At 41.8% G+C, this 14,249-nt stretch overlaps 1 protein-coding gene across 11 annotated transcripts in view; it reads left to right on the forward strand.

The window, feature by feature from the left end:
* Positions 1-14,249, forward strand: part of DPF3 (double PHD fingers 3) — a 250,812-nt gene that overhangs the window by 147,196 nt on the left and 89,367 nt on the right. For all 11 annotated transcript variants that reach the window (XR_003095651.1, XR_003095652.1, XR_003095655.1 and 8 more), the window contains exons 5-6: positions 4,761-4,856; positions 9,431-9,509. Coding sequence is in view for 5 of the 11 variants with exons in the window: in XM_025212014.1 (XP_025067799.1) it covers positions 4,761-4,856; positions 9,431-9,509 (175 nt within the window). In the remaining 6 variants the exon portion in view is untranslated. The remainder of the gene's footprint in view (positions 1-4,760; positions 4,857-9,430; positions 9,510-14,249) is intronic.

The following is a 14,249-nucleotide window of genomic DNA, read 5'->3' on the forward strand; positions in this document are numbered from 1 at the left end:
TTTCATTTTGATCATTTACCAGTATTGAAGTTCGAATCTAGCTGCAGCCTTTGGCAAAGTCAGGGTTCTGCCAACGTATGGAGTGATTAGCAGAACTGTGTTAAATTCTCATAACATAAAAACATAGTACTTGGAGGGGCCTCCTGGCCACTGAGTCCAATTCCCTGCTTTTGTGTGCAGTCATTTGTCTAGAGTAAAGGGTCCATGAGATCATGAACTACAGCCCTTCTCACACACCAGGGCAATACAACATCCTGCAAGAAAAAAACCGATCCATGGAAGAGAAGAAATCTCAAAGACTTGACAACTTGCCTCAAGTAAACAGCAGGGGAGACAAGGCCACTGGCAATGACTCGGCTAATGCAGTGGTAGGGAAAAACTTAAACCCCAGGAAGATTTGCTCAGGTTTGCAAAACTTTCAGGGAATTGGGGATAGATTTTGAATGAGTCCAAGGCATTGTTTGGCATAGTCTATACTAGTTTATAGTTTTTAGTATAAACCAGGCACAACCTGTACAACTTGGTGATACTGGCTGAGCTTCACATTTTTTCAAGTCATTCCTGAAACTCACAACCCAAGTGTGTGACCCACCAGACAGCAAAACTGAAAGTCATGACAATCACATTGACATAATTCTGGGTCCAGTCCTGCGGGCCCCATTGAAATTTCAGGTATGTAAGGGCTGCAGAATTATATTCTTAGCTCCTAGTAATGGAGGTAGGGAAACCCTGGCAAAGAGGAAATGTCTCACATTCACAAAGAAGGAACAAGTTCTATATGAAAAGCTTCCTTTGTTTCCTCGTTGACTAGTAGGTCTGGTTCTAATAAACGGAAAGTCCTAAAGTCTTTGTTTATAGCAGCTTCCAAGGTCACAAGAAGCCATCATGCAGCATCTCTCTGAGATCAACAAGTGCCTTTGGATGTTGTTGTGCAATCTGAGCTCCCAAATTACCCCAGGCATCAGCCTGAGGAAAGAGACTTCAGAGACAGTGGAACTGACAGCAGTCTTGGCATCACTGCATTAAAAAGGGGGGAGGGGTATGCCTGTATGCAAGGAGTCTTCATCTGTACCCTCTGAGCTGTGACCTGTCTCATGGAAGCTGGCTTCATCACTGAGTGGATGTGAAAGGCTTGGCATGCTGTTGTTTTCTTTGCAAATGCAGCTTGGTTGGATTTAGTCTGTACAGTGTTTACTAAATGCTGCTGATTGAGCAGGTATTGCAGGACCTGATGGAAGGGGTGGCTGGACTGGGTTAGGACAAGACCATGATTAGTCTTTTGTGCCTATACAGCCAGGTAAGGGGTGTAAATCTCCATTTTACATGGGCTCCAGGTCTTGCTGGTCACAGCTCAGAAGGGTTCAACAGGAAGCAACCTCCTGAGCTAGTACTGTACTTCCGTTCCCATGGACAGTAGGGAGTGAGTGAGTTGGGGTAGGCAGATTCATAATTCCCTCCTTGGTCCCAGCTATTTACTGCCTCTTACTATGAAATGAGAGTGAATTTTTAATGTGCATTTGGAGGAAAGCTGCATCAAATTCTTATCTGTGTTGAAAAGCAAGGGACTGGAGGAGTGTTTTGGAAGGACAAAGTAGACAGTACTAGATATTTTCTAAATAGATGCATTCAACATGGCCAGATGTTCAGGTACAATCAATATGATCAAATGCTATATTTACAGGAGCTGAGGATCAGGCCCCAAGTAACAACAATACTGAATCCATGCCTTAAGCAGGGCAAATGGTGTACCAGCTGTTGTAGTTAGTCTGAAACAGCATTGTTGCCCACTTGTAAGAAGATGCTATAGCATTTTTCACAGGAATAAGAGACCTTACCCTGGCTTTGTAGCCCAATTTGTACATAGCTGATCTTTCTACCTTAAATTGACCCCGCAGCATCAACTGGAAAAAATGCCCCACCTATATACTTTTGTATTTATTCAAATCCAAGACAATTTCCCTGCCCCAACACTGGGGAAACATAAGCCTTTTCTTGGGTTTAGGTACTGGCCTAGATCAGGTGGATTCTGTGGCTCCAGCTGTGGCCCTGACCTGAGGAGAAGACCATGTGGTGTGGTCCAGGGAGCATAGGGAAGATTGCATGGTGTGGCCTGGATGGAGCCTGGGGAAAATTGTGCAGCAGCAGGGGAGCTGCCTTGGCTTCAGCTCTACTCCTGACCTAGGCCTGGGGATGGAGCTGTTGCTGCCATTGCTGCCTGGTACAGGGTGAGAGCCACTGTGTGCTCCCTGCCCTGGGCCAGAGCTGGAACCAGAGCTGCTGCATAGGGTAAGTGGTGGCAGAGGGTACAGCGGGCTAGGGGACAAGTTGCCAGGGTGGGGCAGGCACATTGAGAAGTAAGTGGCTGGGTAGGGGGGAAGACACTTGGGGGAAGCAGGAGCAGGTGGGTGGGGCAAGAGGTAGTGGTCAGGCTGTCTGCTTCCTGCCACAGCTTTTGCTGCCACTTGCTTCCCTGCTGTTGCTTTTCCCACCACAGCAGTTAAGGGGCGGGGCATGAATTTTAAGATGCTCCTCCAATAATTAGATACTGTACATGGAAAATTATAACTACTATGTACTTTTCTATGTCTAGAATCTAATTGGGGGGTCATCTTAAATTCAGTCTTCTTGGATTTAAGTAAATACAGCACTACTGGTGAAGTACTGGCACAGAATGACTGATGCCTTCCACTCTGGGGATGTCAGCATTTCAGTCTGTTTTGGAAATGAAATGCTCTGCAAAAAAAAAAAAAAAAAAATCTTTAAGTAATTTGAAAAAAAAAATCTATATAGCATTCCTCTCCCAGTTTAAAATCCCCTAGTTTAATAAAGAATGTATTTTCCCTGACAAATGTATGCACTTTGGTAAATTATGAGGGGACATTTTATATATGTGAAAGCAGAAGTCACTTAATTTTTCCACCTTCTAGTAACTAAAACTCTATGAGAAGATCAGCTATCAAGGTCGTTTGACCCCATAAATGGCCTCTTAGGCCACCTCCAGATGTGTGCAGACATTTGGTTCCCTGGGGACAACTAGTGGCAGAGCACCTAATGCTGCTGCTGGTTGTCCCTGCCTGTGCCCTGTGCACTCTGGTGCACAGCAAGTTACCCTGAGTGGGGTAGGGGAGACTGGGGCCAGCACTAGGCTGGCCCCAGCAGCCTTACCTGAGGTCCTGAGGGTCTCCCGGGGCTGCAGCAGCAGCAAACCTGCCACATGGAGCCTGGTTGGCAGTGGAGTGTGGCTCTGGCCAGCTGCCAGGCTTTGGCTTCAGGCTGTGCACGCTGCCACTGCATGCACCACTCCACTCTTTTTCTCCTTGCAGTGTTGAAAACAACAGAGCATGCAGTATGTGGCACTGCAGATGTGCCTGCAGTGCCACATATCTCATAGCCGTGCTTGTCTGCAATCTTAGGGTTTAAAAACAATGCAATATAAATACAAAAACCCACAAATTAATTTGACCCCCTACTAAACTTTGACAATTTTTTAACCTGTTTAAAAGGACCCTGGCCAGTGTTTATGCCCCATAATATAAGTGATTAGATTCTAATAATGGGGTGTGTGGATGGTTCTTCTGATTCTAAACCTTTTTCTAGTAAAATCTGTTGTATTCTTTTCCACCCTAGCAGTCAATTCTTAAGGTACACCGGAGGCAACATTAATGTGATGTGCACCTATTCTCCCTCTGCTGGTTTTCTAGCATCTGTTAACTAAAAATATACAGGAGAACTGAATAGATCAGAATTAGATAACAGATTTTAAAGGCTGTCTGTCACCTCTGACTCTTTGAATTAATTTCATGACTTAATGTTGCCATCTGAAGAGTGGCCTGTCTTAGATGACTTAGTGTTTTCAGAATAGCTCCTAGAGAACAGGCACTCACATTATGATTGGCATAGGCCAGCAGCCTTGCTTGCAGAGATACCAAGGATTGTGTGAGTTATGAAGAATGAATTATCCTGTCACTTCTTTAGGAGTTTGCTCCTTGTCATTGTTGTAGGAAGGTTTGCAGTGCCACTGCCTGTACTGTGTCTGCTTTGTGATTGCTTCAAGTGCTAGCAAACCAGACATCTTTCCCGAAGAACAGAATTCAGAAAAACAGGAAAAAAAATCTAGCAAACCCCAGGCACAGTCAATAAGCAACTACTATTCCCATTACCTTCAATGGGAGCTGCAGGATACCCTATTTCTAGAACTATATGGACACCTATGGTATGGGTACCCTGAGGCCTGTTAGACACACAGGAGACTAATGCTTCACTAAATGGGGAAAAATTCTGAAGTGCCACAAAAGGAAATGTTTCTGGTTTCTAAGTTTTCATCAGAGGAGGAAAATGTAAACTGTAAAAACAAAACAAAAGAAAACAATGCCTGCACTGTCACAGCTTGACTTTTGCTGTTCTTGCTGCCAGCCTAGTCTTTCTTAGAAACCACCTTTGTGGGAAACCAAGGGCAGGCAAGGAAGGACATCACATTTCTGTGGGTGCTGGTTGGGATGAACTGGCATTAAAGAATTAGCATAAGTGTAATTCTGGCAATGGTTTAACCATCAGCTTGTCTGTTGTATCCATTTTTGTCCATCTTCACCTTTTAAAACTGTATCTTCCTTGTGGCAGGGCTGTGTCCCTCCCTGTGAGTGGAGAGTGCATTTTGAGTACCATCTCAGTCTCAGTTGTAAATAGTAATAATTGATCTTGTGTAACTTTCAGTGAACATTTGCCTTTGCTTTTAAACATAACTCTTTGTCATTTAAACATAGAGGGTTCTGGAAAATGATGAAAATGCAGATGAAGTAAATGAGGAAGAAGATTTGGAAGAAGATATTCCAAAACGAAAGAACAGAGCCAGAGGAAGGGTAGGTTGAATCCCTGTGGGGGAGAGGAAAGGAGGGGAACAAAGCTCTTTTCTCACATCCTCAGCTGGTTTCTGTTCATCATCTTCATAAGCACAGTGTAGATGCATGGATAAGTGAAGATGATAACCATGTGGTAAACTGTAGAATCATACAGCCTTGTTTTTTCATAGTCTCAGTTTGTTTTTCCTATTAACTAAGAAATGAGATTGTTGTAAGACTGAAAATGGGGACTGAATATATTTTATTAATATATTTTTATTTTTGAAGTGAAATTGACTATCAGTGATGATGATATCCTGTTGTTACAGTCCCTTACCTTGAAACAACATTCACAATTAAAAAATAAATGCAAACTTTGCTTACAGTTCCAACATCCAAAAAAAAAAAACTCAGCAAAGGTAACAGTGAAGCTTATATAAATACATTTCTTTACAGTCTTTGAAGCTGGAGTCAGAACTGAAAGGTCGTAGTAGTGCTCTGGGCATGAAATCTTAGCCCCTTTGAAGTCAGTGGCAAAACTCCCATTGACTTCAAGAATGGTGTGGTTTCATCCTCAAGCAACAGCCACCTTTTTTGGTCCTGTCCCCTCACAATTTCAGCACAAAGTCAGCTAAGTAACCAGGCCAACATTTAAAAGCTTGGGGCCAACATTTTCAGAAGTAGGTTCCTGAAGTTAGGCAGGCATCCAAATAAAAAGTGAATGTGATTCTCAGAAGTGTCAAGCACTTGCATCTGTCATGGAGCTTCAGGGGAAGCTGGGGGTGATTGCTGTGTCTGAAAATATGAGATTGTAGGAGTGCAGCTGAAGATGACCACATTTTGGGGTAAATAAATAGGATAGAAGAAATTTTAAAACTGCCTGAAATCACAGTGAATAGTTTTAGAGCATTCCTGTGCATCCACACCTCCCTCCCACTCTGTTTTCATTATTATTCTATTATTTCATCTTTCTGTTCTTGTTCATTTGGGTGCTAAGTCTCCTGGATAAGAAATCAAGGCAAATTTTCCTTTAACAGGGAAAAGTATATTTCTCAAAACCAGTGGAGCCAATTTTAGTCAATCTTTTTTTTTTAGTTTTCTTGTAAATGCCCCCTCAGTCAGATACCCAAACTTAGAATATTTTAGAAAGTATAAATTTCAGGAAGTTATATGAACTTATAAGCAAAACTAGGAGATAGATCAATACATGCACTCATACTGAACACTCTAGTTCTTACAACTGTTTCCTAATAAACTTACTGCCACAGGATTTGAATATGCCTGTCAGGGTGTATGAAGGACAAAAAGGGTAACGCAAAAGGTATACCAATCTGGAAAGAGAATTTTATTCTCTGGCATCCATTTCATACATCTCTGACCCATACAAATAATGCCCTGAGGTTATTGTTACATGCAATAGTGTACTTCCCTATCCTGGAAGGTATCACAGAACAATTCTATCACTTTATCTCTGCCATTCAAAATAAAAGAACCTGTGTGGGGTTAGGAGCATCATGTATCACATTCACCTTGTACATAAACTTATCTTACTTTTTAGACTAGAACCCCATGCTAATGGTGGTCCCAGTAAAATCTCTGGCCCTTTCCCTGCTACTAATATTATCTCTGCCAGTAACTTTGATTTCTTATGAGACCATAGAGGGGAGGTGGTAAAAGAGTTCCAAATGCTGTTAAACTTTCTTAAAAATTGGATGTAGTAAGAATGTTGGCACAAAGCCTAGGTGGCATTGTAAATCTAAAGATGGATCCTCAGCTGGCGTAGACTGGTGTCCCTTCCATTGCTATCTGATTTACAGCAGCTGAGAGCTAATGCTTTGCTCCCTTTTAAGCCTGTTCCTGATGAGGGTCTGATACAACTTAGGAACCACAAAGGATTTGAAATTGAGGACACTTGAAATCTGAACCTGAGAAGGGACTGTACTTTTGTTACCTAGAAGGCTTTGTTTGTGGAATTGTTAGAGGAGGGGAGACTGACAGGTGGAGGACCTACAAAAGGAAACAAGATTCGGAGGAGCTGGGCCCTTGGGGATTCAGAGAACGATCAGGAAGGGCTTAAGTCACGGGCACAGAATTCACGCAGCAGAATTATCGCTCTGGCCATTCCAAATTGTGCTCCTTGCTTTTCCTCCAGCTTTCTTTTATTTTTATCCTGAGACCCTATTTCTGTCCCTTTGGCTGTTCTCTCTGTCTCCATTTGGCTGCTTCAAGGCTGCTGAGAGAGGCTTCCAGGCTTCATATATCAAGTCTCCTAGTCTTTTTGCTGCATCCCTGCAGGAGTATGAAGTCATTTGTGGATGACTGAATTCAACAGACTGAAGCCCTGACAGCAAGCACGTGGCACTCTGTCTGTGCCTCTGGGGTGACTGCTTAGTTTGCTGGCTCCCTAAGGCTAGCCCTGACATAGCAGGAGCGTGAAGTCCAATGTTGAAGGCCAAGGAGATGGGTTTACAGAGAGAGGTTTTTACAGTCTTTGTTGGATGGAGAAAATGTGGAAGGAGCTAGAATGTGAAGCTTGTAATGCAGTAATGTGGCTGCACGTGTGCAGTCCATGTACTCTTCAAAAGAAAACTAGAGGATGTTATCAAAGTCCCAAAGGGATTTAGGAGCCTGAGTCCCCATGAAAGCAATACATTTAATTTGAAAATATCCCTGTCTGTGTTCAGTTCATGAAAAAGTGTATATGGCACGCAGCCATAGCATGAATGCTGTACCCTTGCATTTCTGTAAAGGATGGTTTGAAGGGAAACAGCTGGCTGTAGATTAGTGAAACTCAGCAACAGATCTTAAATTACTATTCTAGTCTGAAAAGTGACTATGTAAAAATAGCACTTTCTTACTCAACAGATCTGCTCCCTGTGTATATTCAGAGTCAGACCTGCTGACTAGTGACAAAAGTAAGATGTTACAGCTTTTTCATCCCTCTGCAGAACCAATGCAGATAGGTTGGGAGGGGGCCTGGATTCTAATACATCGATACAATTGTTTATCAAGGCCACATTAGCTACACCTGCCCAAATCTGCTGAAGTGCCTAGGGTCTCACAGGTGCTACAGACGGCCTAATTTGACTGGTGGGACCTTTTACTGTGCTGAGTAAATGGAGATTGGAATGCAGGTTTGCTCTCAGAGCCTGGGGTGAGTTGCAGAGCTGGCAGTTGCAACAGAAACATTTGTTATTTGTAAACTAAGCATATTTGATACAGAATTATTGAGTTTCTGTAAATATGGATTCTGTAAAACAACTCCTACAGTTGTATTTAATTTTACTTCTCTACGGCTCACCTGAGAAGATCATGCTGTGGTCATGCCCTGTGACTTGACAGTATCTACGGCATCCAGGCAAAGTCAATTAGATGCCTCCTGCCTTCAGAACCATTATATGGATGGATATCACACTCCATCCAAAGTCATGAATCGACTTTATTGGATTTGTTCCCAGCCATCCATTGGGAAGAGGTTTTTTTTAACCTGTGCAGTTTTTATAAGACCCTCTTTTCAGAGATTCCAAGCAATGCATCAGTTTAAAACTGTCCTCTTGGCCTTCTCTTCAAACTTATGGAGATAAGCAGCTGAGTTTGTTACAGTGCTGTCCAGTGCTGTCCTGTGTAGTTTATACCATCTTTTAATAATTGGGGCATTAATATTCTCTAAATCTCCACATTGTCTTTACCTGCTAAAGCTGCTTCAGTTTCTTATTCTCACACACAAAAAGCAAAGGGATATGAGGCATGAAGCTCTCGGAAGGAGAGGAGGAGTCCAAACTTTATCTATAGAAACAATGAAATTAACTGGTTTAGTTGACTTTGCTTGGGAACTTAATAGCTTGGAGAATTAGTAGAAGGTAGCATTTAGGATAGGTGGATTTCTGCCTCTAAAGTACCAGCTGAAATGCAGATTAGGCCTAAAGTTATTGCCATCTGAAGGGTGCCATTGGCTTATGTGAAATAGTTTCAGGGTTGTGCTCTGTTTCCAATACCCATGTCAAAACCCCTGTCATTATAAATGGCAGTAACTTGTTCCCCCCTGGCATCCTCAGTGGAGGAGGCTTAGGACTGAATGGCATTGACACTGAACTCCATCTTTATCCCTGTGAAGTTCAAGTCAGCTTTGAGACACATCTGTGAGTCACATTGTCCTGTGGATAAGCTGAGCTCTGGCCCTCAGCACCTTTACCAACATCAAATGTACTTTAGAAATACAATATTTTAGGTCTGTGTTTGGGCCTGATATTGCTCAAATAGCCTTATGCCCTCCTATTTGTTCATTCATTGGGTCCAACGTTTGAACAGCTTTGCCTGTGAGTATGAGATGGTACCTTGACTAACTATGCATGAACAGTGGCCAAGGAATTGATAGAGTTCCACTGCTAATCAACTAGGGATTTTTGTTCTAAGGATTTTCTGCTGCATTGAAAGTTCCAAAAATATACAATGTGCCTTAGAAGATGAAAGGCCAAATTCACCCATTGTGCAACTCCAGGAACTCATTTAGTCTTGCATATATAGCTGTCAGAGGGGGAAGCTGAAGGCTGTGAGAGGGTACTGGAACAACATTAACATTCTTGTTCTCACTGCAGGCTCGCGGATCTGGAGGTGGAAGAAGAAGGAATGATGCTGCCTCCCAGGATGACCATGACAAACCATATGTTTGTGACAGTAAGTAGCACCCAGACCTCCAACTCTGCTTTCAGCCTGGTCCAAACAGCTCAAATACAAACAGGGCTTCCCCTTCTTCTATCCAGCAAAGTGTTCTGCTGTTGTCTGACTTGCATGTCTGCCACCTCCTGCTGCTCTCGGTGTTTTGCATGAAGGAAAGAAAATGAAATCCTCAGCAAGATTCCACCTCCCTTGGCACCATCACAGCTCATCTCTCATGGCTTTCTCTTTCAGCCTCTTTCTTTGTGGCTTCTCTGCCTAATGTATCTCTTTATCTTCCGTGTAAGATTCACCCTCTATTATTTTCTCTGTTTCAGATAGTTACAAACAAAAGCATAACTCAAAAACCTCCGACAAAGGTACTTCACCCTTGTTGTATCTCTTACTTAATTTTTGGTTATTTCCTTTCTTTCAGTAAATTCTACTGGGCTAAATCTCAAAAGTCCTTGCTCTCAGCCCATAGGCAGAACTCTTCTTGATTTCAAAGGGAGACAAGCCTCAATAAGGACTCAGGAAAATCTGAGTCCCCCATTCTGTCATTCTTATTCAGTTGGAGTATTAGCTTGCTAATGAGACCAGAAGTGCAGTAAGGCATTACCCAAACTAAGCCATGGCACCAGTCTGGCAGGGAGGAAGGACCCCAAGAGTTGGTGCAGTATGAATCCTTTTCACATCTAGGGACCTAACTATTGGCATTTTTCTTCATTTCAGTTCTTTTTCACTGCAATATATCTTTTTCAGTAAGTGACAAGATGGGCCAAAATCCAGCCTTTCTGAGAAATACCCACTTCAGTGTCTAGGATAGATAGGAATTTATGCCATCCAGTGCCTCCTGTCATAGAAAATGCTAACTACCCAAAGTTAACAAAGGGAGGAGAAGTGAAGAGCCACTGCTGTTCTTAGCTTCAAAAATGTTTTGGAGGGTTTGGGCTGACACATCCACTCCTCTGTCTCCCTTCCAGTTCACCAAAAGGCCAATAATAGGAGTAGCAATCTTCATATTATCTAACTTTAAAAAAAAAAAGAAGAAATCTGGAACATGGATGTTACATGAAAAGTGTATTCCTTATAGTCTGGCCACATTCTTTCAGGGAATAGTTGGATAATCCTTGTATAATTCTGTGATAGGCATTCTAGGCATCTTCCTTTGTCAAAGCAAAGCTATAGGGACCAATGGCCTTCTTTGTGCAAGTAATTGGGTAGGGTAAGCCTTTCATTTGACTAGGAAGAATACTTTCAAGTTTACTTGAACGGGAATATAACTAGATCACAAAAAGAGGGTGAGCTTGGTAGCGTGTGAGGAGAGGAGAAACCTCTGCCTGGTTATATTTAAGGACTTCTCTTTGTATGTTGGGGGATTGAAAATGCCCCTTCTAAGGCTTGTTGAGAAGTCCAGTGCCTTATTTTCTTTTGGAAAGCCTGAACCTTTCAATGGTGATGTTTGAGAGGTTGCCTGTATCTCCTTTTTTGGACATGTTACCCTGTTCCAGAGCACTTCTGGACTAGGGTCATTTTGAACATATTGTGACACTTTCTGTCCATTTTACATTCACCTGTGGAATGATCTTGCTCAGCTATTGAGTTGCCTGTGTCACATATAGAGGTGATTTGCAGATATTTGAAATATCCTGGAGATCAAAGCAGGCAGCAGAAATCTGAGCTGAAGCTAAAGTTATGGTATATTGTTGCATTGATGTAATTTTGCCTTGGTTTACATTTTGGAGCACAAATATCCTGTTTGGTTTTGAAAAATAAATCTTCCTACTTCATTTGGCTAAAGTCTTTCATTTTTAAAACATGTATGTTCAGAATGGTGAGCCAGAAGAAGTGTTGCCAGGAACCAAGACTTTACCCAATGACCCCTTCTTGTCCAAGGCAGATATTTGAGAGAAGATTATTATAGGGAACATAACTTTCTATAGAAGAAGAAAAGGTTGTCCCAGGTACAGCACAATCTTTCTTGTGTAATATCTTAACCTTCCTTTTTAACATTCATTAGAAACATGACAAGTAATTTGTAGTGAATAATTTACTTAACAAATTCAGTCCAAATTTCTGCTCTTGAATCACCAGGAAACAGTTAAAGATTTTTTTACGTGTACTTTTTCTACAACCATACAGTTGGTCCAATAAAATACATCACTCACAAAATCCTTGCCTCTTGCACATTTCTTCTTCAAGAATATTTGCTAAATATTTTCTACAAAATCTCAATTTGGAGATTGTGGATGAGAAGTTTATTCCCAGTAACCAGGGTTCAGATTTACAGCTAATTTGGTCAGTTTTGGAGGGGAACGTGCACATCACAGAGTATTCTTTCCAATTCCTCTTTGGATAAGCCTCACTTCTAGAATCACATTATTGATATGAATAATTGCCATCATGAAGTGAAACATTGGTTTTCTTAGGTCCCCTAATTTTTACTCAAAGTTTACCTTTTCAAGGGAGGATTCTAGTAAGTAATTTGTTTGCTTAAATATTTGTAGAAAATGACCATAGGGGAGGGCAGAAATATGTCTGTAATCAATTTTTTATTTAATTATATATTAATATTATTTGAGGCATTTGTTCAGCTCTGCTTTCCCTTTTACAAAGCCATGCTTATAGGAAAAATATACTTGAGCAGGTGTTGATACTTGTAAATAGTTGTGTGAAGTCCCTAGTCCACATGTCAGCACCTTGGAAATGAGAGCAGCACCTACTACTTCAGCCGTGATTGACCTCTTCATCTCTTAATTCGTACAGTTATCTCTCCTTCCTGTTGTGACAGGATGAGCACAGAGAAGAAGCTCAGCCTTGTCCACATAGGGGCAGTTAATCAATCACATGCCATCTGGTGGGCCCAGATACCACAGGTGGTTGAAAATGGGATGTCCAGCCTACTGAATGAACGTTCCAACATTTCACAGTTTTTTGAAATTTCAAATTCTCAAGGAAAGCTGAAATGTCAGATATTTTAAAAACATTTTATTATTTTTCATTTTGACTTCATAGGATATATTACCTATACATAAAACTCCAAGTCATAAAGTTGAAATGACATTTGTTATTTAATATTGAAAGTGTTCATGAAATTGAAAAATACCTACAAAATGGTTCAATTTTATTGGATTAATATTTTTAAATGGAAAATGATTTGTTCAGAAATTTTTCAACTGGTTCAGCCTGAAAAGAGGTTTTGAGAATGTTGGGGGGGACCTTGGGGACATAACCCAGGGAAGCTCCCGTACCAACAACTTCAGTAACTTCAGATAAACAACAGAGTACGTGGCTGCAAAAGAAGGGCAGAGTTAATGAATGAATGTAAAAATAGAGAGATACAGTCTGTATATATAACCTACATCTTGTATTCTGGAACTAAAAACAATAAACACTAGCATCTGACCTGGGAAAATCTAGATGTTTTTCCTTCTGGCCAGAGCGCTTTATTCATGCTGAATCATTTACACGTTACTTAACTGTCTGCTGTCTACCTTCACTTGTCTGCTGCCTGCCCTTCGCATCCAAGTGTAACTTACCTATAAATACCTTTACTAGCAGTTTTTCAAAAATGTTATCTTTCTTTCCCTCCATTCTGTCTCCATCTGTGGGGCCTTCCCTTTTCTGCCTCTAGAAATGGAATTGTTGCATGGAACTTGATAAAGCATTTCCTTTACTTATTCCTTCTCAATATGGAGCCTTATATACACCTTTCTATATTAATGTGGTTTATTTTTATATTGTATCATTTGTTCATTGAATCTATGAGGTTGGAAGGAATCTCAAATGATCTTCATGTCCATCCTCTTCACAGTGACAGAATTGATTTAATCTTTCTAATATCCATGGTAGACCAGTGACCTATACGATCTTGAATATCCCCAGTGACTGTGATTATGCAGTCTCCTGTAGAAGTTTGTTCTGTTGCCCAAACTGTCCTCTCAGTTATGTTTCTCAAATGTTTAACCTGAATTTTATCTGTTGAAGACTAAGCCCACCAGTTCTTGTTCTCTTCTTGGTGACTAATGAGGATAATTGACCCTTGTCTTCTTTATGCTGTCCCTTGCTGTTTCTGAAGGCATTTATCACGTCGAGTGGGTAAGGTAACTAGTAGGGTGAAAGTGCTAGACTTTAGGAAAGCTGATTTCAATGAACTCAGGCGATTAGTCAAGGACGCACTGCAGAGTAGGAGTTTTGAAGTGATGGGAGCCCAAGAAGGGTGGCTGTGCCTTAAGGAAATGATCCTTCGGGCACAAAGCAAGACGATCCCCGAGCGAGGCAAAAGGGGGAAAGGGGCCAGGAGGCTTCCCTGGCTGACCAGAGAAATCCAGGGCAGCCTAAGGGACAAAAGGGGAGCACATAAAAAGTGGAAACAGGGAGAGATCACCAAAGATGAATATACCTCCTCTGCTCGTGCTTGTAGGGAGGCAGTTAGACGGGCCAAAGCTGCCATGGAGCTGAGGATGGCAACCCAAGTAAAAGACAACAAGAAATTGTTTTTTAGATATATTGGGAGTAAAAGGAAGGCCCAGGGAGGAATAGGACCCCTGCTAAATGGGCAGAAACAATTGGTGATGGACAGAGGGGACAAGGCTGAACTCCTCAACGAGTTCTTTGCCTCAGTGTTCCTAAGTGAGGGGCACGACAAGTCTCTCACTGGGGTTGTAGAGAGGCAGCAGCAAGGCGCCAGACTACCATGCGTAGACCCTGAGATGGTGCAGAGTCATTTGGAAGAACTGGATGCCTTTAAGTCGGCAGACC

Source organism: Alligator sinensis, unplaced genomic scaffold (assembly GCF_000455745.1).
Source record: "Alligator sinensis unplaced genomic scaffold, ASM45574v1 scaffold381_1, whole genome shotgun sequence".
In the NCBI taxonomy this organism is placed as follows: domain Eukaryota; kingdom Metazoa; phylum Chordata; order Crocodylia; family Alligatoridae; genus Alligator; species Alligator sinensis.